The following is a 20,950-nucleotide window of genomic DNA, read 5'->3' on the forward strand; positions in this document are numbered from 1 at the left end:
TTAAACCATGCCTGGTAATACGCACACTTTCATTTTTTTAAGCTTCACTCACTGGACTCCGGACATGTATTTTTCTTCGATTGACAGTCAGAATAATAGACGGCGGAAAATTACTTGAATTAAGAGATAACATAATATTGTTACAGAAGAGTTCCTCGGATCATGCTTAATCTGACTAAGGTTGCCCCTTCCAAGCCCAGTGAAAATGGAGTGAGTAGTTCTGAACGATAAGCTTGCTCTTTCCTTGTCGAGAACCCCGCAACTTGACGTTCCGACCATTGATCCGACCTCTTTTCCCTCGTAATTGCAGATCCATTGCAGTCTCATCGATTGCTCAAAACATTGGGTCTTGCCCTATGCCGCCACAATCAGAAAGCTAGGAGACGATGGACTTCGTAGGTTTTCCAAAACGCAAATATGCAAGCGACGAACCATTTACCTACACAATCCTTCCTTCACCTACTTCCATACGATTGCTTGAGATAAGATCAAAACTATTGGGTCGCACCAAATACTCTTTTCATGTGGTGGAACTTGCTGAAGCTCCGACATTCGACGTTGTATCTCATTCTCGTAGAGATCTGGTTCCACGGAACCACATCATACTTTGCGATGGCAAGATATTGAAAATATGTGCGGACGCAAAAGATGCAGTCAAAGCGGGAAAAGATATTGGTGCGAAAACTTCTAGAAAGACGAAGATACGATACATTTGGATTGATTCTGTATGCATCAATCCAGAAGATGCCATGGATCGCACTGTCCAAATTTCAATCTTACCAGAAATACTCAAGAAAGCTCGGAATATCATCGCTTGGCTCGGGAAGAAGGATGCCTTCACTTATGATGCTTTGAAAGCGCTCAAAACACTATCTTTAGTACCACATGATGAGTGGTCGAATTTAGTTAGTCTGGATTGGGACTACCAGAAGAGTTACTTTGAGAGGCTCAATATTGTTCCCTTACAACTGCGATCATGGCTTAGCCTGATAGCTTTCTTCAATAGACCTTGGTTTTCAGGGATTTGGGCTGTACAGGAGGTGGCGATGGGGAACAATGTAATCCTTTCTTGCGGCAAGAATGTAGTTCCTTGGGAAATGGTTTCGAAAACATTGTCCTTTTTGACCCACACCGGATGGTATAAAGAACTGCACACTAATCATTTGACAGATTTTCCTGGTGATGGATTGAATGGCAGGCGACTGAAAAAATACCAGATACTACTGAACTCAGACACTGGTTTTAAGATGGCAGTAATACAGCTTGAATCCACTCGAGCAGGGAGGGAATCCACTCAAATTCTTCCGTTATTTCGATATCTTCTTCGCGCTCATCGGTATTGTGAAGTTTCTGATAAACGCGACATTATTTATGGTCTGCTTGGTTTATCGAGGAAAGACAGCCTTCCGTTCACAAAGTTTCCAGATGCCCTTTCACCCAATTACGAAATCGCTGCACAAGATGTGTATAGCACCGTTGCTAAAATATTGCTCCGATGTTACGGTCTTGGTATCTTGTCCGATGTTCAGGACTCGGTAGCGTCTATACCTAACCTACCAACCTGGGTCCCGGATTATAGCGTCCCAAGAAGACCTCTGCCATTTTCAATGCGTGGCGACTGTAGTTGGAGTGCATGTGGTGATTTGAGATGGAGACCAGAATTCTCGGAGACAGATTCTACGTTTTTAAAGTTGCAAGGCATACCGCTCGATGTCGTTTGTGAAAAGGTCAAACAACAGAATAAGTCATTACACCCGATGGAATTCTTGGATGGAGTATATGAAGTTGCAGCTAATCTTGATCCTATATATCCCATTTCGATGGGTGGCAAGTGAGTCTCTCGAAAGCGCTTGTATTTCTATAAATCTGCTAATTCCATGAATCAACAGGTTTCAATCTTCGCGGGAAGTTGTATGGCGCACTCTTTTAGCCGATGCATACCAAAAAGAACATCCGGCACCACAAGAATGCGAAGAACTCGTAGCACAATATCAGGAATGGGTACGCAACGGTGCCCACGCAGCATATTCCATGCAGCGAATAAGCATCACGGAAAAACAAGAGCGCAAATACAGCAAAGGCGATTTCTGTCAACTTGAGAAAGAAATTGAAGCTGCAAATGACGCTCGAAGTTTATTCCGAACTCGCAATGGCTATCTTGGCATTGGGGCACAATCGCTACGTCCACTTGACGAAGTTTGGATTCTGGCAGGTGCCTCAGTTCCATTCATCCTCCGAAAATGTGAAGATGAATCCTATGAGTTGGTCGGAGAAGCATACTTACATGGTGTTATGCACGGAGAAGCATTAGAATGGGGACTTGATTTGAGGAGTATATCGTTAAAATAGCGACGAGGAACAGTTTTAGAATGTGGCAGATTCGCGGCGGAAAATGGTATTTTGACAAACTTAGCTCAGTATGCCCTGGGGCTTCAGAGCCCAAATCATTTGGGAGATACTAGTTGATTCGGAGATATGTAATGGGCTGCAATGTTCTGTAACAACATCTGAGATCATCAAATGATAAATAGCGTTTGACAAAGTGCATTTTAAAGACTTCTCATTTCCTTTACCTGATTCTGCAAATAAATTCTCAATTAAAGGATGCAGGCTTTCTTGGATTTTAAGACTTTATCTGATTCACCTCCTCAGATTGATTGCTATAAGTAGTTGTGGTAATACGATTGAGGTTGCTTCCTTTCTTTTTTCTCGGGGCCACCATTTGTTGTTAGAACACACCAGTCATTTAAGGCCAATACTGTTGTGAAAAGTCACGTATACCGGCGTACGATAAATCAGACAACCATGTATTGAAATGGAATATAAAACCAAAATCATCAAGCATTGATGTCAATGCAGGTAAGAGACTCTAGAGTGCACCAAATGCACTATATATAGCATTCACATACGCTTTTGTACGGTCTGAACCAAGACCCCCTGTAGCATCCATCTTGTTCATAGCATATGATATTGTTAAATGACGATCGAGATCCATGATAACAATGGAGCCACCATATCCACCCCACGTACATACTCGTCCTTCAGGTAACCATTTCAAGTCTGTGTCCTTTCCAGAGAGCGCAAATCCGGTACCAAAACGAACGTTCATTCCAGTGACCAAGTCAATTCCTTTGGACTGCTCCTGGAAAATAAGGTCAATTGTCTTCTGTGATAGAAAACGTACTCCCTTTGCTCCACCTCCAAGTGAGATCGGACTGAGCATAGTAGCAATTGAGAGAGCATTACCATGACCATTAACCGAACCAATTTCAGCCTCTCTCCACTTTCGAGTATCAACAAGAGAGGGATCCAGCGCAGGATTATTGAAGGTTCTTGCTGGTATCGAAGTCATGTCAATAGGAAAAAAGACGCTTGCGTCCAAAACTGGAAACAAGAGAGGCGATATTCGGTGCCAATTTTTCTCTGATGCTCCAATCTCAAAATCCGCTCCTAATGGCCCGGCAATTTCCTGGGCAACAAAATCTTTCAGAGTTTTCCCAGTCACCTTCTGAACGAGTTGGCCGATTAAGAAACCATATGTGTACAAATGATAACCAGAAGCTGATCCTGGAGTCCACCAAGGTTCTTGTTCCGCTAGTTTCGCAACACTGCGGTCGAGGTCAAAAAGATCTTCCATCGTCATTGGCGCATCCCAGCCTGACAGTCCAGAAGTATGCGATAGGATATGTCTAATCTCTATGGATGATTTTCCATCACCAGCGAATTCAGGCCAGTATTTAGAGACCTTTTCGTTTATGTCGAGAAGTCCCCGATCAACCAGTATCAGAGCAGCGAGAGCACAAACAGCTTTGGTTGTAGAGAAGACAGTGACAATCGTGTCACGTTCCCATGCCTTGGTCTTATCATGTGTACTAAAGCCTCCCCAAATATCGACCACGGTTTCTCCATTGATGTTAACAGCGATAGACGCACCTAATTCTTCTCCACTTTCGAGATAGTTTTGAAGGAAATTTGACACCTCTGTGAATTTAGGATCGACATATCCGTGTACTTGTTGCTGCATGGTTTATAAGTAATGACCGTCGGTAGTATGGAAAATAATTTGAATTAAGACAGGAATGAATGATCATGAGTGTTAAATATGTTCATTTTTGTTTGGGTAGAACCCCAAGGTTCTAACCATTTGAAGCAAACCCCGCCATTCCGGCAAGTCCTACCCCACCACGCTCATCTCACCAATCTTACCCTTGATCTCGGCTAAATACTTCTCATTCATAGATCTCAAATTGTAATAAGCTCGGATAGAACGTTGTTATACTTCAAAAGCAAACAATGGACAACTGAACCTTATCAATGCCTAGAATTTGGAGATGGCATAGGGTTTACAACATTGAGGCAAGTTCAGCAAAAATGATAATACCAAAACCTTTCTTATAGGTGGCTAAAGCAAAAGCAAAACACTATCTGCCTTAAGATGTTACGAGGTTTGCCGTCTAGATAATGTGGAAGTGCTCTAGGCTCTCGAGGTGGTTTATAACTAGGCGTTAAGCAGGGACTTAAGTAATGGCAATGATGTAATTCGTAATTTAATAGTAGAGTATACTAAATGATTGATCTTGAGCATGAAGCTCTATACAAAGGGGATCCATCTTGATTATATAGACCTTCGTGCCTATGTGTTACGTCGGACTCCACAAGCCCACTACCACGTGATTCAATCACGTGATGGACCCTCCGTAATATGCACGAAAAATAAAGGTCCAACATATTCTTAGGTCTAGGACCTTTCGGAGTCCTGAAGGTCCATAGCATGAAGGTCTATATAGTCAGGACGAATTTCCTTTGTATAGAGCTTCGTGCTCAAGATCAATCATTTAGTATACTCTACTATTAGTTACGAATTGCATTATTGTCATTACTTTAAGTCCCTACTTGACGCCTAGTTATAAACCTACCTCGAGAGCCTAGAGCACTTCCACGTGATCTAGACGGCAAACCTCGTAACACTGTATATGTACATCTTGTGTACAACAGTGACTGTAAATTTAACTGAATTCATAATCACATCAAATGAAGCCTGTTTGGTTTCCACACTAGGTAGAATTAGATGACTACTCTGTAAATTACTTCATCGGCTTCATTTATCTGAATTCTCAACCCGCCAACGTGTTCAGCGGGATAGAGGCATTCTTATTCTGCGGAAGTGTTGTGAAAATCCAGATTAACAGTATGAATATAGGAACTGAAGACAATAGTATTTCTAAAAATTTCTCCCTGATGCTTTATATGCATATGGAAACGAGAAGCAGAACTATCTAATCTGATGAAATTTCCTTAAAAAAATGTGCCGCTTAGAATCAGGAGTTCTGGGACTCGACAGTTCATCATTCCAAAAATAAACTCTCCATTTTCTCTCTTGCTACTCCGGAAAGCTCTCCATTCATCAACCCATGCACATACGCCTCCCCGATCAACCGTCTATTGCCACTCTTACTTCCCTCCACCTGTCTCAAAACCATTGGAACCTTCGAGCCCGCCACAATCCAAATTTCATCAACCTTTCCAATATCCAACGTTTGAGCCCCAATTCCCAAATATCCTCTCCGTGTCCTAAAAATCCTCCTTCCTGCGTACACTACTCTGAAGGCCTCATAAAAATCCCTGTAATCTTTGTCGAATTTTGTCTTTTCAGAATCGGCTAGGTTTTCGTTGGCCGCTACTTTGATTAATTTCTCTAGATCTTTCCACGTGGGTATCAAAGACCTGTTAATGTTTTTTTGGGATAAAGCATTGATTAGTCTTTTGGTGTCGTCGTATGTGATCTGGAGGCTGGCCAAGTCAAGGGTGTGATTTAAAAGTGCATCGTTGTATGCGATACTTAATTCAGAGACGCGTACCGCAAGAAAACACTGGAAAGCGTGTCGTGCATCTTCTTTAGCGGGCAGCTTTCTGAAAGTATCCTTAATGATCGTTCGCCAGAATGCTTCGAAATATGTTTCCGTGTTATCATCGATGTGGGGATACTCTTTGTTTGGATAGTTTGCTAGCAGTTCTAGCACAGTGGTGAATCTGAAATCATTGCCCATGATTTCAGCTTGAGTAGCTGCGCATTCAGATATAATATCAAGCTTATAAGCTGTGATAGGCAAAAGATATTGCAATTCCAGTGGCGGAAGAGCTGGTACTTCAAATTGAAAACTTCGAGCGGCATTCCATCTCTCACCTCCCGGCTGTGGTCTTGGATTTCCAGCCAGAGGTTGCGGATTAGATGCCGAGTTAAAATCCGGCACCCAAGAAGGAAGGTCCCCCATCAACCTCACAGATTTAGGATCTTGAGTTCCCAAGGTATAATCCTCAACAAGAGAAAGAATGTTGAGATCTTTAGTTTCAAATATGATCTCCCATGCCGCTCTCGTATAAACGCTCGCTGTCGTCGGATAATTTTTATAATTCGGCGTCATATCTTTTGGAATTATCTTCCCTACTTTTCCCCAAATACCTTGGACTGCATAAATTTTATCTTTTGGATTAGTGGCGTCGAAGAACCTGGAATAATACAACAATTTTTCCAGATCTAACACTCTTCCAATATCTCCTGTTCGCAGTGTAGCCATGTCTCTCATGCTTTGGAAAATTGATTGGTTGTTCAAAGTGTTGTTGACGTAAACGGTTCCCTCAACATCATCCACAGTCTCAACCAATAACTCCATCAGTAATGTCCCCAATCCAGTTTCCCTGAGAATTTTTGCACAAGCTGTTATATCTGCCCATTGAATAACATCACTGCCACATATTACCACGATCTTTCCTGGCAGAAATGCTTCCTGCACAACCCATATGCGACTAAACCATGTGCGTTGTAGAAACGCTGCATATTCCAACCACTTCCAACTTTCCACCTCTTCAATACCCATTTTTGGATATATATCCCAGTCCTCAAGATCAGTGATATGCAATTTGTTATATCTTTCTTCGGGAATTTCAGAGAGGATATTAATAATTTCAATCGCATATGGAGAATGAAAGTCTGCGACGCCGAGCCAGATAATCACTTGTGAGCATTTCGAATATATGTCTCCCATCATACCAACCTGCATATTTCTCTCCTCAATGCTGTCTTGATTGACACAAATACCATCTATCCAAATGAGATTTTCAGCATTGAACTTTCCGCCCTTTTCATTTTCATACTCGCCATTACGTTTGCTAAATTCCATCAAAGCAAACAATAAGTTTTCTGTTATCAGTAAAATTTGATCATTACACAGAATGGGATGTTCGCGTTTATCATTGCTGCGATGAATCTCCTCTTCTGGGCTAAGAGCATGATAAAGTGGATCAGACCAAGTGTAAGAGAGACAATCGTATGGGGGTGCTGTTTCGAGATTTACTTCTCGAAGTGTTACGCGAATTGGTTCGCCTGGACCAGAATCGAGATGTAGTAGACGTATAAAAGGAGAAGAGAGTATGTATGGATATATTGTGCTACGTGTGAGTGACATGATGCATCACAGTGTTTGCAATAATTCTAGAGGCTCGTATCGGGATCTTTAAGGGGAGATTTTGGTCATGTCAGGACGTCTGGGGTTATATACATAGTGCCGAGCGACTGTGTGTCTTAAAGATTGAAGGATGCATGCAGAGTCAGGGCGCTTGAATTTTAGGTCCCACTGCTGACGTGCGGAAGGATGAGGTAAGCCCTGTGGCCAACAGCCAAGAAAAGACTTGAGCTTATGGCTCGAAGTGGTCACATCACTGTAGTCATCACTCTATTTACTCCTGTAATTTAATTTTATGATTTTAAACAAGTGCTCAAATGAGATTTCTCTTGGCAATCTGCCGAAATCATGTAATTATGCTAGTATTGTACAACTAGAAATCTGAATGCTCCAAAACTCATCCTCAATATTTTCTTTCCCTAAATAATTTATAGGGCATCATTAATGCTTTTTAGCAAAAGGGTATAAATATGGTATCTACAAGAAAACACACATGATGCCCGAGTATTCTTAATCATTCCACCCAAGAATCCTTAGTCCTGAACCCCTAACCATCATTATTTCCATCATTAGCTCAATCACTTAGTACAATCAGCACACCCATTAAGGATAATCGAACTCAACTTCTTCTTAGTTCCACAATTTGGGAGACAAATGTTATGGTAAATATGTTGACTCCCCAACTTTCCGTTTGTACTATGCGGTACACAAGTAGTCTCTGTCCTAGAACATAGTATGCCTGCTCTGGGACATTTACTCAAACACTGGGATACAGCACCGCCACCATGGCAGGATGGAACATTCACACAAAGTTTCCCACCTCGACAATCTGCATCCTTGGTACATTTAATGACTTTCGCGGATGCGGGGGCATTTCGAGAAGCTCCTTCATTCGCATCTGGGAGACCATTGTTAAGAGCTTGGAGGATGAAATTCGCAATGGGGGAGGTGGTTAGGGAAGAAAGATAATCGGTAATGTTGGTGGGAGTCTTGGGGCTTCCGGATGGACCAATGAAATTCGGTAAGTTCTGCGATGTGGAAGAATAGCCGGTTGAATCCTCGACGCACAGACTAGAGTTATTCCAGATGGCATCGGCTGCATACTGCCAAAGATTGGTATAGTTATATATGGTTTGTGGAGTATAGTAGATGCGACAATCTGCGGCTTCATAGGCAAATTGTAGTGGAATTTCCGCATTTTTGCGGACTTGATCACGAAGATTAATATCCGCATAATACACAAACACGCTGAGTTGCTCCGTCCTATTTGGAAGGAATGTCGCATCTGGTGAGCTCTGATTTTGTAAAAGTTGTTGAGTGATTTCGATGTTAGCATCAAGGGTAAAAGTATCGTAGCCGCGTGCACCGCGAGATCCAGAAGGGGCTTGCATCGGTCCTGCTGTTGGGGTTCCACCCACCGCAACAACTTTCACACCTGCTTCATGGCGGAAAAATTCCATCAAAAGAGCACAAGACGAGTGACAAATACCGTCCGATAACTACCATGATTAGATTGTGAAACCATAGATCATTTGAGAAGGTCACTTACAATAATGATATCTTCCGCTGCAAATGGTGGCCGAGCTCCAGATGGTGCAGGATTTGCATCATAGCCGTAGACTGCAAAAGGATCATCGTTGATATCTAGGCCGGTGCCCGAGGCATCAATAATAGCACTAGATAGGTTGTATCGTTCCTATCGATTCTCGTTAGCTGTGCCCTTTGGAGAGAAAGTATTAGTAATTAAGGTGAACATAAACGTACAATGTTAGTGAAGTTATCACCATTGTATAGATTAGGTCCGAAAAATTCACCCCAATTAGTGAAGTTGCGATTAGTGTCCGCATTGATCCGATCAGTAATTACCCATTCATCAGTGGCCAAGGCATATTTTGTCTCATCATCTTCCGCCAGACTATCCCAGTACGATGTGAAAGTCTTGCCAAGAACATCAGCGGCGGCATGGGCTCTCATGCGAGAGCCAGCAAAAGGGTCAATATTCGGAAAGAATTGTTTGAATGTATCAATAGCGAGCAAGGATTGTCCACCATAATTCTGCTGAAGGTCAATCACAACCTTCTTGAGACCGGCTGCTTTTGTCTGATTTATAAATTTGGTGATGGTTTGCTGAAAGCTATAGACCGCGTCCCCATCAACATCGAAGCTTGGAATACTTAGAACAGAAACAGATGTAGAATCGAGGAAATAGCCTGTTCTTCCATTAGTAACCATATGGATATTGAAGTGAGGATAAAGGACACCGAGCTGGCAGAACCTTGGATCACATACCAGAAACAACTCCATCGCCAAATGTTCCAAGGCCTTCTTGTGCAACATCTGGTATACCAGGGTAGGCATCATTGACCCATCCTGTCGGTGTTGGACTTATCGAAGAAACGGCGGCCGTGGATGAAGCAGTCGCAGATAAAATAGAAGAGTCATCACTCGAATCATCATCAGAATCATCTTCTGACTCATCTGGATCGTATGATGCAGGGTAGAATCCTAAAACGAAGAAATTGTAAAAGTCACCCCCAGTTTGAAGAGGACCAGTTGGACCTGGGCTATCGTAGACCGCCAAAAAATTCTCAGTCCAAGATGTCCCATTTTCCAGAACGAAAGTGATATCATCACCAGGGTAAAATGTCGCACCGCCACTGAATACATTGAAGAATCCTTGAATATCTTGAGCTGCACTTAGCATCAACTGGTTCCAATCTGCATGAGGCTCAAGTGTGCCCGCCGAATTTACCGATGCGAAATCCGAAAGATAAGCGGTGGCATCTCTACCATTGATTGACTTGATTGCTGAAGGCTGGAAAATTGTGAAATATTCACTGTCGAAGAGATCATCGGCTAGATAGATCTTCGGAATTTTCTGGCCATCTAATGATAGTGATACCACATCCCTTGGGCTAGCGAAACTAAATGCTGACAAAGCTCCTGCTAACATGTCGACATGGCCGTCATGCGCAGCGTAAATCAGAGTCTGCAGAGTAGATTCAAACTCGTATTGATTTGAAAAAATTCCTTCGTCTATTGCGGTTTGAATTCGCTTCAGTCCCGCTAAAAGGTCCACGGCTGGTTGCTGATAACTTGTGGGCGGGTTTCTCAGATAGGTCAATGTACTCTGGAATTGGAGAGTGTCATTATAATATGATATAAAACGGGAGGCGACAGCAGGATTGAACGGGACACTAGTGAGGCATTCAAATGCTAGACTTGCATTGAATATAACAGTGTCTATTATTCCATCAGTTGAGAAACTCGGTGGCTGTCGTATTCTTTATACCTTCATTATTAACGATATCACCACAGGCCGTCGAAGCGGGGTTCCTAGCACTCAGCGTCGCAGTCGTTGCAGATGTTAGACTGGCGTACACGCCCCCATTAACATAAAGGAAAAATAACACTTCAACACAATGGGAAAAACGCATGGTACAGTAGCTAAGAAGAGGAAAATTGATGAAAGTGAAAGACCGGCGCTACCTCGTGACTCTCATCAGTTGGGGGGGGGGAAGAATTTATACATAAGGTTTATTGTCATGAAATACAGTGAAGATTCAGTTTGCGGCTGATAATGCAGGGCTATGTTATATCAGGGGAGCATTAATTTTGAACATGGATTATTAAGCGTAATTAATTTTGCACAGCGTGAGGAATGAGATGTCCTATGTGATTGGTTCCATATCTCAGGGTTCCCGGTATTTGATCAACAATAAAGGGTAAGCATCCCACTTTTAATACAAATGACTAAGCTTATTCACACCTCGAGGCTCTTCAGATGTCGTGTCAATCTATTTAAGACTTTTTGTGTCAGCCCAAGAGCAGTACTGTGTACTACACTGAAGGATGGTATGGAGGAGCGAATTATTGTTACAGCCTGTCTCGGGTACTTCCACGATAAGTAAATAGAACCCGTCAGCATGTCAGCACTACTACGGTGTGTACGTGTAGCGGGATGAATATGATAGGGGCAGGAATGAGGTTCAAAAGCAAATCCAACTCTGGACCCCAAAGACTCGGCGTGCTACATATAACTTGTATGCTGTTTTTAGAAGACCATTGACAGCTTTTAAAACTAATATGAGAATTTGAGCGACTAAAAAATGCTCTGCTCTTAGAATATAGCCGCCCAAAAATCAAGAAAGCGCGCGTTGACGATAGGTAAATTGAAGCCATACTAAGCCGTCAAGCCACCGAAACGTGTCATGTCGCGAGGCGCTGGGTGAACAAGTCATGGCTGATTTTAGGGCTAGGACAACGGTCTCGCAGCTTGGCTGTTGAAATGAAAAATTCCTTCATAGTATCAAGTTGGAAACTATCCGGACCTTTTAGATTTAACCCATTACCCTCAAACGCTTGTGATGGTCGCTTTCTTTCCCAGCCGTCTCTTTCAACCAAAATAATATCCGAAGAATTTTTGTAAACGAATAAATTTTACTGCTCGATCTGAGTCATCTTCCACTTCTTGCTAGTGTCTGTTGTTGTTCTGTCGTAATGACCGTGACTCAGGGAAGAAAAACATTCTGTCGGCGTCCTAACACGAGTTGCTGAGTCATCCTAACCTTTTACCTTCCTTTTCAAGAAGCTTAAGCCTTAAGATTAACCTTCTCTATCGCATCACATTGATATCAAGAGCTCCAAAAAGTTGGGTTATGTTCTTTACTGCCCAATCAATCTTTTCTCTTCTTCGATAAAAGAAATTCATCCGTCATTTCGCCATAATTTTGTTTAGAATTATGGACAAAACTGTCGATTTTAGGTTGCAGCCCATATACATGGAGATCAACCCCTCTATACGATGAGGCCGAGGGGCAATGGGCTTATCTCCTCTATCCTGCTTACGCACTTGACTACGACGACATACATTCCACCTGCTTCGTCTTTATCTTAGGTTAACGCTTACACCATTGCACATGCAATTGATTAATTGAATTCAGTTTCCTCTTGATGCCTTCTCGGACACCCACTTTCAAGATTGGTGATGATGATTCGCCGTAACGCAGCGATGCCTGACGCCGATAACCTACACAACCAAGGAAATGATTCAAGAAACAGTTGGGATGAAGACAATAGTAATGAGCTGAGCCCAACCGACGGTTATTTCAATTCGAATCAAATTCCTCAAAAAATGATTCCGGATCCAACACACTCACAGGATGATAACCCGAAAGCCCAAGAGGCAATCGAGGGGTCTACGAAAGGCAGTAATATCTCTTCGACGCCGCAGATGTCGTCGCACACCAACGCGTCAGCTCATGCAACTGAGAATTCTCGAGCTCAATTTGATTCGCCTCTTGCATCGTCATATCGCAGACGAGACAACACATTCTCTGGACATCAACTTTCATTCAATCAACCTCCACCAACTTATGTAGCTTCAGCAGAATCTTGTGGTGTGTCGGCACAAGGGCAACATATTCCCACGAACTACAATACATTCCCACAATCTCGACTCGAAGCAAGTCGACACGGAGAGTCTCAGAATACGGGAGGACCAGTTGCTAACTCTGAAATGAACGAGAGAACTCCCCTTTGGCTATTTCGAACACCAAAAAGGCTTTCTTTTCGACGAGAAATGATAACAAAAGTTCTAGGAGTGGGAATAGTTATTGCGATAATTGCTAGTATATTGAGTGCGGCTTTTATAAGCTCAGTAAGTTTGCCTCCCTGATGAAGTGAAAGTGCCTTGCAGACATGTAGATGCAATTGCATACCTGACGTTTCATTTATATCCTCATGTGTTATTTCTAATACCGACGCTAATAATTTTGCAAGGATTCCAAGGCAAATATGGGCGGAGGACCTAAATCTTCCAGCCTCGTCCATGATGGTAGTTCGCACTGTCAGCACGTATCCGATTCGGATCAAACTACATTCGAGATTCCACATGGCGCTGGATTAATAGTACGTCAAGACTTCTATCAACAAGATAGACCCCATTACGGGCGGGAAGTCCAAACCGCAGGGGAAGTTCGCATTCGACCTCTACCGAGAAATTCAAAGAAGAAAAAAGCATATTTCACAATTGACGTTAAACTGAGCCACCCCGAGCTGTCTGTCCTAAAGACCCTAAATGAGGATGATGGGTCGCTAAAAGTCAGCACACCACACTTTGCCTACATAGCGACAAATGAGAACCCTTGCATCTCACTTGAGATTACTGCTTGGATACCAGAGGATTCGAAGATAACAAACGTGTTTTTTGACTTGGTAACGCTATCAATCCAATTGTTCGATGATGTTAAGATTAAGGTTGTCAAATACACCCAGTTGAAGACGGTTTCAGGACACATTAAATTTCCCAAATACACAACTTCGTCAAAGGATGTTCCATCCATCAACGCAGTTGAAGCTCAACCACAAGCAAACTTCGAATTTGATTCTCGCCGCATTGTTGTCGAAACTGTTTCAGGTAAAATGGAGGGTTCTTATCCTCTGTATGACCTTCTAAACCTATCATCCCATTCCGGAGCTATAGAAATCAAAATATCCCCAAAACCCGTTCTCGAATCGGCTCCCGCTCCTGCTACTCTAGATATTAATACCTCTTCAGGTAGAATTGAAGTATCATCGCCCGTCAAATCACCAGAAGCCACCTACCCCCGAGAGTATATTACACGTTTAGGATCCGTTTCTGGGACTATCCGAGGTGATTTCTTCGTCGGTTCTACGGGGGTTTTCAAAACAACTTCTAGCAGTATTCAAATTGTGGTGAGACCTGTTTTACCAGCAACTTCAAATGATGATGAGACGAGAAATGAGTTTTCTACTCGTTCGATTAGTGGAACCACGCATATAACATTACTTGATCCTCTATTTATCTTACCTCCCACTATTGGTAACATTCATGATGGTCCACTTAACTCCACGGCAATTGACAAATACTCTACATACGCTCCCGGTATCATTACCTTATCAACTTCATCCTCTATACAGCCATTCAACAGTCAACTCCGTACATTTCACTCAACACACAGAACCACATCCGGACATATAGAATCATACTATCCCTCATCCTGGGTCGGCAATATCAAATCGAAAACAATCTCGGGAAGAATAAAAGTAGAAGGCAAAGGGATAGAGATTGTGGAGAGGAATAATGGATGGGGTCACAAGTGGATTAAAGCTAGGAAAGGAGTGGAGAGAGATAATGATGGGAATAGTGTGGGGTTTGAGACGGTAAGTGGGGCTATTGCGTTTAAGGTTGGTTATTAAGGGGTCGTGAAGGTTGGTCAATGACCAATTATGAGAAACGGAGGTTTGCGTCACAAGTGGCATTTGGATTTTCTGGAAATATTTAATGATTTGGTGATGAGGAACTACTTGAAGATGTGTGTTGGTTTAAAATACATTTGGGAAGAAATATTCATAATAATTCAACATTTTAAGGTGCACCATGACGGGACTTTCATGCTTTTCATCGCGACGAGTCACGGAAGAGGACTCCACGGAGGACTCCAAGGAGGATTTCAATCATTTCTTTCTCTCGTCTGGCGATTTCGGCTCAATGTGTTCCTTATTCTATTCTTCTTTAATCACTACAACTCAACGCAGCGGTATTAAGATCATCAAACATTTCCCCATGAGCACAACTTCTTCGCTTGTTCCCCGCCTTTCACACTTCATTTGAGGCTTTAAGGCTGGTTTCCCAACAATAATTACTCCGCAATTTTGTTCTAGGAAATGCAATATTTCTCCACTATTCCCCGGCCATCGCAGAAAATGATTTGTACGGATATCCGCTGCAAAAAGACGGTCAATATCCAAGGACCGAGTACCGTACTCCGTGCCTTGCATAATGTTTGCGTTGCATATACGGAGTATGGCTTGGATCCAAATCAATCTTTGCGGTACGGGCATCCATATTAGTGAAATCCAATCACTAAAAAATCAAACATCGATTTGAATTACTACTTTTCTTCTACATTACGTAGATGGCAGTAGTTACTTGCTTATGTATTTCTTAGTATGATGAACAAGGTCAAGTAAATCGGAAATCTCGGAAGGCAACAAAATCTGCTGCTACTATTATTAGTTTAGCTGTGGTACCCACAAGTATGGTGTGCTTCCGGTTAGATTTTCAATGACATATTTCATTGCTTCCCGTCTTTACCTCGTTGCTTTCTTGTGCATGGAAGGGATTGGATAAATGTAGCTTGACTTTTTGGTTGATGCAGGTACTGACCGACTTTATATCTTTATATACCAATCGCGTTCTTGATTGGTTACGAGACTTCATGATCTGTCCGTATGGGAAGTTCTTGAATAAACACACATCTGTGCTTACGCTTCTGGGCTCGCGCACAAACTTAAAGACGGGAACATTGGGATAGGGGAACTAAGTTTGCATAGTTCGTATATTACTTTACCTTGAAAAGAGTTTTTCAATCTATGCTTCTTTACTTTCATTTTCAATCGGTATATACGTTGATCGAACGGAAAAAACATTTTGGTATTCGTTCTTCCGATTATTATTGATCATACAAATTTCAATCTTGAGAGCCGATACAAGTTCACCGTTTCGGATCAGCATTAAGCAATTTAATCTTCGGTCATCTAAATTTTGGTAGATTTTGCATTTTCAAGTATTAACTTCCTAAATGTAAGATCTTACGTTCTTTTCCATAATAACTCCCCCGATGTGTTGATTCTTATACTCATTCCACTTCCAGTTTCCTTAGCTCCCAATTAGCCAAGCATAAAAAATGGCTTCTGTCCCAGAACACGAGCAAGACTCTCAACCGGGTATTCGAAAAATAATTTCTACCGGAGCATTCCCATCTCCTGATTCATACTGGCATCCCAATTTCACCACCTCCATAATCCCAATAAATTGCTGGTCCCACAACGATGAGCATCAACCCATCTCCCTATATACCGCTCTCGCGGCCGGCTGTATAGCCATCGAAGCCGATTGCTTCACTCCTTCTTATTACTCTTCATCTTACTTCCCTGCTTCGCTATTTTCATATTTCTCGTCACCAGAAGTTCCAATTCCCGAAAATGATCTCCTCGTCGGCCACGAAACCTCAGAACTTCACCTCACAAGGACGCTCTCAGCTCTTTATTTAAATCCACTCCTTGAGATTTTGATACAACAGAATAAAGCTGCAGGAAACCCGACTCAGAGAGTAGGAGTCTGGAATGAGAACCCGTATCTACCATTACATTTAACAATCGACTACAAAACCGTTTCATCCGGGCACGATGGAATTCCCATTCTTCATTCCCTCTTAGAACCCCTACGAACCGCAGGTTTCCTCACCTACTACGATACCCTCAATGAAAAACTAGTTCCCGGTCCTTTAACCATCGTCGGGACTGGCGATGCCGATTTCGAATTGATATGCGCATATGAACGCGTCTATATTTTCAAAGATGCTCGATTCTTCAACTTCCTCCCTTCTCAAAATCCATATAATTCACTTTACGTATCCGCTAATATTTCCACTTCCATTGGTCGATTCTCTAAATCCAAAGGGCCTACAAAAGAACAAGTAAAGAGTATAAGGAAGGAATGTAGAGAGGTCAGGGAAAGAGGATTAATACCTAGATATTGGGGAACGCCAGATGATGAGGAATGGTGGAGGGTGTTGGTGGAAAGTGGAATTGAAGTGTTGAATTGTGATGATCTTGAGCGTGGGGGAAGGTGGTTGAGGGGATGTGTTGTGAATGGAGTCGGTGTAGGAGCCTTGTGGAAGGAATATGTTAAAGAAGGGGAAGAGGAAGGCTGGGAAGGAGGGTGTACAGTCTTGTGATGGAAATCAACGGCATTTGATTGTTGGTTTCGGAACACTGAATCGAGGAAGGAAAGGTCAGTGGAATAGATTTATATAGTTTTGGATTAGATGCCATCAGTCATTATACCTGGTGGCCTTTTGTTGTTTAATGGATAATGATAGGTTGCAAGGATTTTAATTGAAAAGGCCGTACAGGAGTTAATTTCACTCATGTAGGATACATAATTATCTCCATACACGCTCACTTAGCCAGGGTTGGTAGTGTTGAGTCCGGATTTATCATAACGCAGTATAAGTATGTAGATGTTTCGAGTTTGACTGGAGAATTGTATTGATAATTAATGTTAGGATTCCGAGATATTTTTAATAAGTCTCGTACTGTTTTCGGATTATTATAATACTCTATTGATTAGTAAGTCTAATACTTTTTTTTAAACCATTTTTAATTGGAGTTATGTTACGAGGTTTGCCGTCTAGATCACGTGGAAGTGCTCTAGGCTCTCGAGGTGGTTTATAACTAGGCGTCAAGCAGGGACTTAAAGTAATGACAATAATGATATGTAATTCGTAACTAATAGTAGAGGTTACCTTGGTTTAGTCATGTGACGCGGCATAGAATTGATTGATTGATTGATTGTGTTTATCGTCATAGGCCGTAGGCCCACGCGCCTTGGCGCGTGATAACCTTAGCCATCTATTCCAGTTTTGGACAAATGACGCTCAGAGGAGAAGCCTCTGAGTGGTTTACTAGCTAGCTAGGGGGAGTATTTTTATACAATTTAAAGGGGGCTAGGGCAGGGTTTACATGATTGCCTTCGCAGGGGGGGTTTGGGCCGGTAGGCCTTTTGGGGTTGTAATTGTGGTCATCCTCGTCCACTAGATCACTACCTCTTGATCTCTCTCCCTGTCTCCTCGTACTTGTTTTGGTTGTTCGTATGCATGCTTGTTTTTTTTTTTTTTTTTTTAATGAAAGAAAAGGGAAAGATGAAAGAGAGGAGAGAAGAGGAAGGAAAAGCAGCCTTAGAGACCTGTTAACTCCGTTTGAATCCAATGAAAGAAAGAAAGTTTTTTTTATTTTTTATTTTTTATTTTGCACCTGTGTGCCATAGGCAGATTTTTGTGTAGAACTTGGTGTATTCTAGCCATTCGGCTAGTTTGGCTATACCGGTGGGATTTCTTAGAAGCCAGGGGATAGCTTCGGAGGGGGGGCTCTTTGTGAGCGCTTTGAAGGCTTTTCCTTTTTTGCAAAAGAAAAAGTGTAATGAAGTTTTCCTTTTATCGTACGAGCAATGGATGTGGGCTGTAGTGTGATTGAAGTGTTCATGGTATACTGCGAAGTCGCTATGCTATGATCTGATAGCGAGAATATGGTGGAGTGTGGCTCTCTTCAGAGAGAGGGTGTCTGTATTAGAAGTGTGGTTGAATTGGAGATCTTTGTAGTATTGTGGGCTGACTGTATTCCATAATTGTTCGTCTGCTTTGTTGGCCCTTGTTCTGATCATTCTTTTTAGGGATGCTAGCGTACAGATCGGGTTGAGGGGAAAGGGGAGTTTTGTTCCTTCCTTAGCGGCTTTGTCAGCTATTTCGTTGCCAGGGATATCCAGGTGCCTTGGGACCCATCGGACGCGGATTTTCCCGGGGGAGGTGTGTGGGAGCCTTGGTCTAACAGCCCAAGCTTGTGTGAGCTTCAGAAAGTCTTCAAAGACTCTCTATGAGGAACTATTGAAGTGGGATCCTAATCGGAGAGCAGCCTCGTGGTTGTCTAAGAAGATCCAGAGATCTGTGGCCAGTTTGGTTGATGCTAGAGTGAGGGCTTTTGCTGCCCCTGCTACTGCGGCTGTGGCTTCTGCATCGAACACTTCTGCATTTGTGCCTAATGAGAAAGAATGGTGTGCTATCTGAATATCGAATTGTGAGATTACGAATCCGCCCCCAGTTGCGCCATCCTTGCTTTCACTTTTTGAGCCATCCGAGAAGATTTGTATATCGCTTCTTGGGATCTTGGCGTGGAAGGCTTTGAAGTCTTCGGCTGCTTGTGCCTTCGTTCTGCCCATCGGACCATTGATGCGGGCCTCGGCCTCTGCCCTCGACTCTCTGATTTCCCAGGGTGGGAAGGCCAAGGGGTTTATGTGTTCAGTCTCCGGTAATGCTGTGATGAGCCTTGCGAATCTTGTATCTGGGGTGCGGTTATATTCTTTGGCTTTGGTTATGTTCTCTGCTCTGATCCTGAGAGGATGGTAAAGGTCTAGTCTGGTGGTTCGTGCCGCATATAATTGTGAAATCAGGTTTAGCTCGATCTCGGATGGTCTGAGTTTGGCTTCCTCGTAGAGTACTGTTGTGTTTGTGGTTTTGTATACTGGGAGGATTGCTTTTGTACAGGTGATTACCACTTTGTTGAGTAAGCTTAGATGGCTGTCCACTACATTTGAGATCGAGATCGGGTTGTTTAGGGCATTCTTCTTTGTTCTGATTCGGCCTGGCCACCACGTTTCCGAGGCGAAATAGCACTTTTTGAGTATGCAGGCTTCAGCCACTTTCCTGGTGAGATATGGGGGTATCCCTCGGTGTGTATTGCTGAGGGATCTTAGTGTGTTGGCTCCCTTGAGGGCTTTGGCTGCGAGGATCTGGACATGTGGTTTGAAGCATAGTTTCCTATCGAAGTGGACTCCGAGCCATTTGAGCGGGCCAGGTTTGACCTCTATATTCATAGATCCGGTGTGTATTGCAGGGGTATCCGTTAGTGTTCGATATCCTTTATAGAAGTATATAAGCTCAGATTTCTTGGGGTCAAAAGTGATACCTTCGGTTTTTCCCCATTCGAGAGTTTCTTGCATATCCATTTTTAGAGAATCGCAGTTTGTCTGTAGTGAGTTTGATGTCGCTAGTATCGCGATATCGTCTGCATATCCGAATCTGCTCTGTGGTTTGCCCATCCAGAAGAGAGGCGCGATGTAGAGTATGAACAAGATCGGGGAGATCGGTGAACCTTGAGGAAGACCGCATTCTAGCTTTGTTTCCGGGCCAGTCTCGCCGTCTAGTCGGATCTTGATGGATCGATTAGTGGCGAAGGACTGAACCTATCTAACCAGGTTGTTTGGCCATCCTTGTTCCCGAAGGCGATTTACTAGTCTTCCTAGTAGCACTGCATCAAAAGCACCTTTTACATCCATTATGAGCAGGGTGGTCTTTAATCCTTGTTTTAAGGATGCCTCAATGTCGTATGTAACGCAAGTGGTGAAATCCACTAAGGATCGCAAGGGTAGAGCTCCAAACTACTGGTTCGCTAGGACTTGATAGTTTAGAGCAAGCCATGATACCTTCTTCGCAATGAGTCTTTCGAGGCCTTTGCCTAGGACTAAGAGCAAGGCAATTGGTCGATATGATCTTGGGTTGGTATAATCTGATTTGTTGGGTTTAGGGATGATTATGATGGTAGCTAATCGGAAGCATTTTGGGTGGTGTCCTAAATATAGATAGCCTTTGAAAAGGGATAGGGTTACTTCTTTTATCTGTAGCCATACGACTTGTAGGATTTTTGTTGGGATTTCGTCTACGCCAGGTGCTGTGTTCCCTGCTTTTAAAATGGCCAGCTCTATATCTTGTATAACTATATCAGGGAAGATGATAGATCTGCTTGGGGCTGTAGGGGTATCGAACGGGATGTCGTCAACCTCGGCTAGGTTTGTCAGTAGGTTGTTGGCGAAGGTTTCCCTTTTCTCTTCGATAGTATTTGCAATGGTTTGT

General features: G+C 42.8%; 9 protein-coding genes across 9 annotated transcripts; 5 read left to right on the top strand and 4 right to left on the bottom strand.

The window, feature by feature from the left end:
* Positions 1 to 386: 386 nt before the first annotated feature.
* SS1G_11313 (hypothetical protein) lies at positions 387 to 2,349 on the top strand (the record flags this gene model as incomplete). The annotated part of the gene is made up of 2 exons (XM_001588020.1): positions 387 to 1,831; positions 1,890 to 2,349. The coding sequence occupies 2 exons, from the start codon at positions 387 to 389 to the stop codon at positions 2,347 to 2,349; spliced, it is 1,905 nt and encodes a 634-aa protein (XP_001588070.1).
* A 520-nt stretch (positions 2,350 to 2,869) lies between these two features.
* Positions 2,870 to 4,024, bottom strand: SS1G_11314 (hypothetical protein; the record flags this gene model as incomplete). Its single annotated transcript, XM_001588021.1, has 2 exons — positions 2,870 to 3,142; positions 3,185 to 4,024. The coding sequence occupies 2 exons, from the start codon at positions 4,022 to 4,024 to the stop codon at positions 2,870 to 2,872; spliced, it is 1,113 nt and encodes a 370-aa protein (XP_001588071.1).
* Positions 4,025 to 5,345: 1,321 nt separating this feature from the next.
* SS1G_11315 (hypothetical protein) lies at positions 5,346 to 7,463 on the bottom strand (the record flags this gene model as incomplete). Its single annotated transcript, XM_001588022.1, has 1 exon — positions 5,346 to 7,463. One exon carries the CDS (start codon positions 7,461 to 7,463, stop codon positions 5,346 to 5,348), a length of 2,118 nt encoding a protein of 705 aa, XP_001588072.1.
* Positions 7,464 to 8,038: 575 nt separating this feature from the next.
* SS1G_11316 (hypothetical protein) lies at positions 8,039 to 10,413 on the bottom strand (the record flags this gene model as incomplete). Its single annotated transcript, XM_001588023.1, has 4 exons — positions 8,039 to 8,959; positions 9,010 to 9,156; positions 9,225 to 9,670; positions 9,750 to 10,413. The coding sequence occupies 4 exons, from the start codon at positions 10,411 to 10,413 to the stop codon at positions 8,039 to 8,041; spliced, it is 2,178 nt and encodes a 725-aa protein (XP_001588073.1).
* A 796-nt stretch (positions 10,414 to 11,209) lies between these two features.
* SS1G_11317 (predicted protein) lies at positions 11,210 to 11,747 on the top strand (the record flags this gene model as incomplete). The annotated part of the gene is made up of 4 exons (XM_001588024.1): positions 11,210 to 11,275; positions 11,418 to 11,503; positions 11,592 to 11,627; positions 11,657 to 11,747. 4 exons carry the CDS (start codon positions 11,210 to 11,212, stop codon positions 11,745 to 11,747), a joined length of 279 nt encoding a protein of 92 aa, XP_001588074.1.
* A 724-nt stretch (positions 11,748 to 12,471) lies between these two features.
* Positions 12,472 to 14,681, top strand: SS1G_11318 (hypothetical protein; the record flags this gene model as incomplete). The annotated part of the gene is made up of 3 exons (XM_001588025.1): positions 12,472 to 12,670; positions 13,061 to 13,119; positions 13,242 to 14,681. 3 exons carry the CDS (start codon positions 12,472 to 12,474, stop codon positions 14,679 to 14,681), a joined length of 1,698 nt encoding a protein of 565 aa, XP_001588075.1.
* A 507-nt stretch (positions 14,682 to 15,188) lies between these two features.
* On the top strand, positions 15,189 to 15,455 carry SS1G_11319 (predicted protein; the record flags this gene model as incomplete). The annotated part of the gene is made up of 2 exons (XM_001588026.1): positions 15,189 to 15,316; positions 15,434 to 15,455. The coding sequence occupies 2 exons, from the start codon at positions 15,189 to 15,191 to the stop codon at positions 15,453 to 15,455; spliced, it is 150 nt and encodes a 49-aa protein (XP_001588076.1).
* Positions 15,456 to 16,171: 716 nt separating this feature from the next.
* On the top strand, positions 16,172 to 17,224 carry SS1G_11320 (hypothetical protein; the record flags this gene model as incomplete). Its single annotated transcript, XM_001588027.1, has 1 exon — positions 16,172 to 17,224. The coding sequence occupies one exon, from the start codon at positions 16,172 to 16,174 to the stop codon at positions 17,222 to 17,224; it is 1,053 nt and encodes a 350-aa protein (XP_001588077.1).
* Positions 17,225 to 18,915: 1,691 nt separating this feature from the next.
* Positions 18,916 to 20,046, bottom strand: SS1G_11321 (hypothetical protein; the record flags this gene model as incomplete). The annotated part of the gene is made up of 1 exon (XM_001588028.1): positions 18,916 to 20,046. The coding sequence occupies one exon, from the start codon at positions 20,044 to 20,046 to the stop codon at positions 18,916 to 18,918; it is 1,131 nt and encodes a 376-aa protein (XP_001588078.1).
* Positions 20,047 to 20,950: the final 904 nt, after the last annotated feature.

This window comes from Sclerotinia sclerotiorum, genomic scaffold, assembly GCF_000146945.2.
Source record: "Sclerotinia sclerotiorum 1980 UF-70 scaffold_17 genomic scaffold, whole genome shotgun sequence".
Lineage (NCBI taxonomy): Eukaryota > Fungi > Ascomycota > Leotiomycetes > Helotiales > Sclerotiniaceae > Sclerotinia > Sclerotinia sclerotiorum.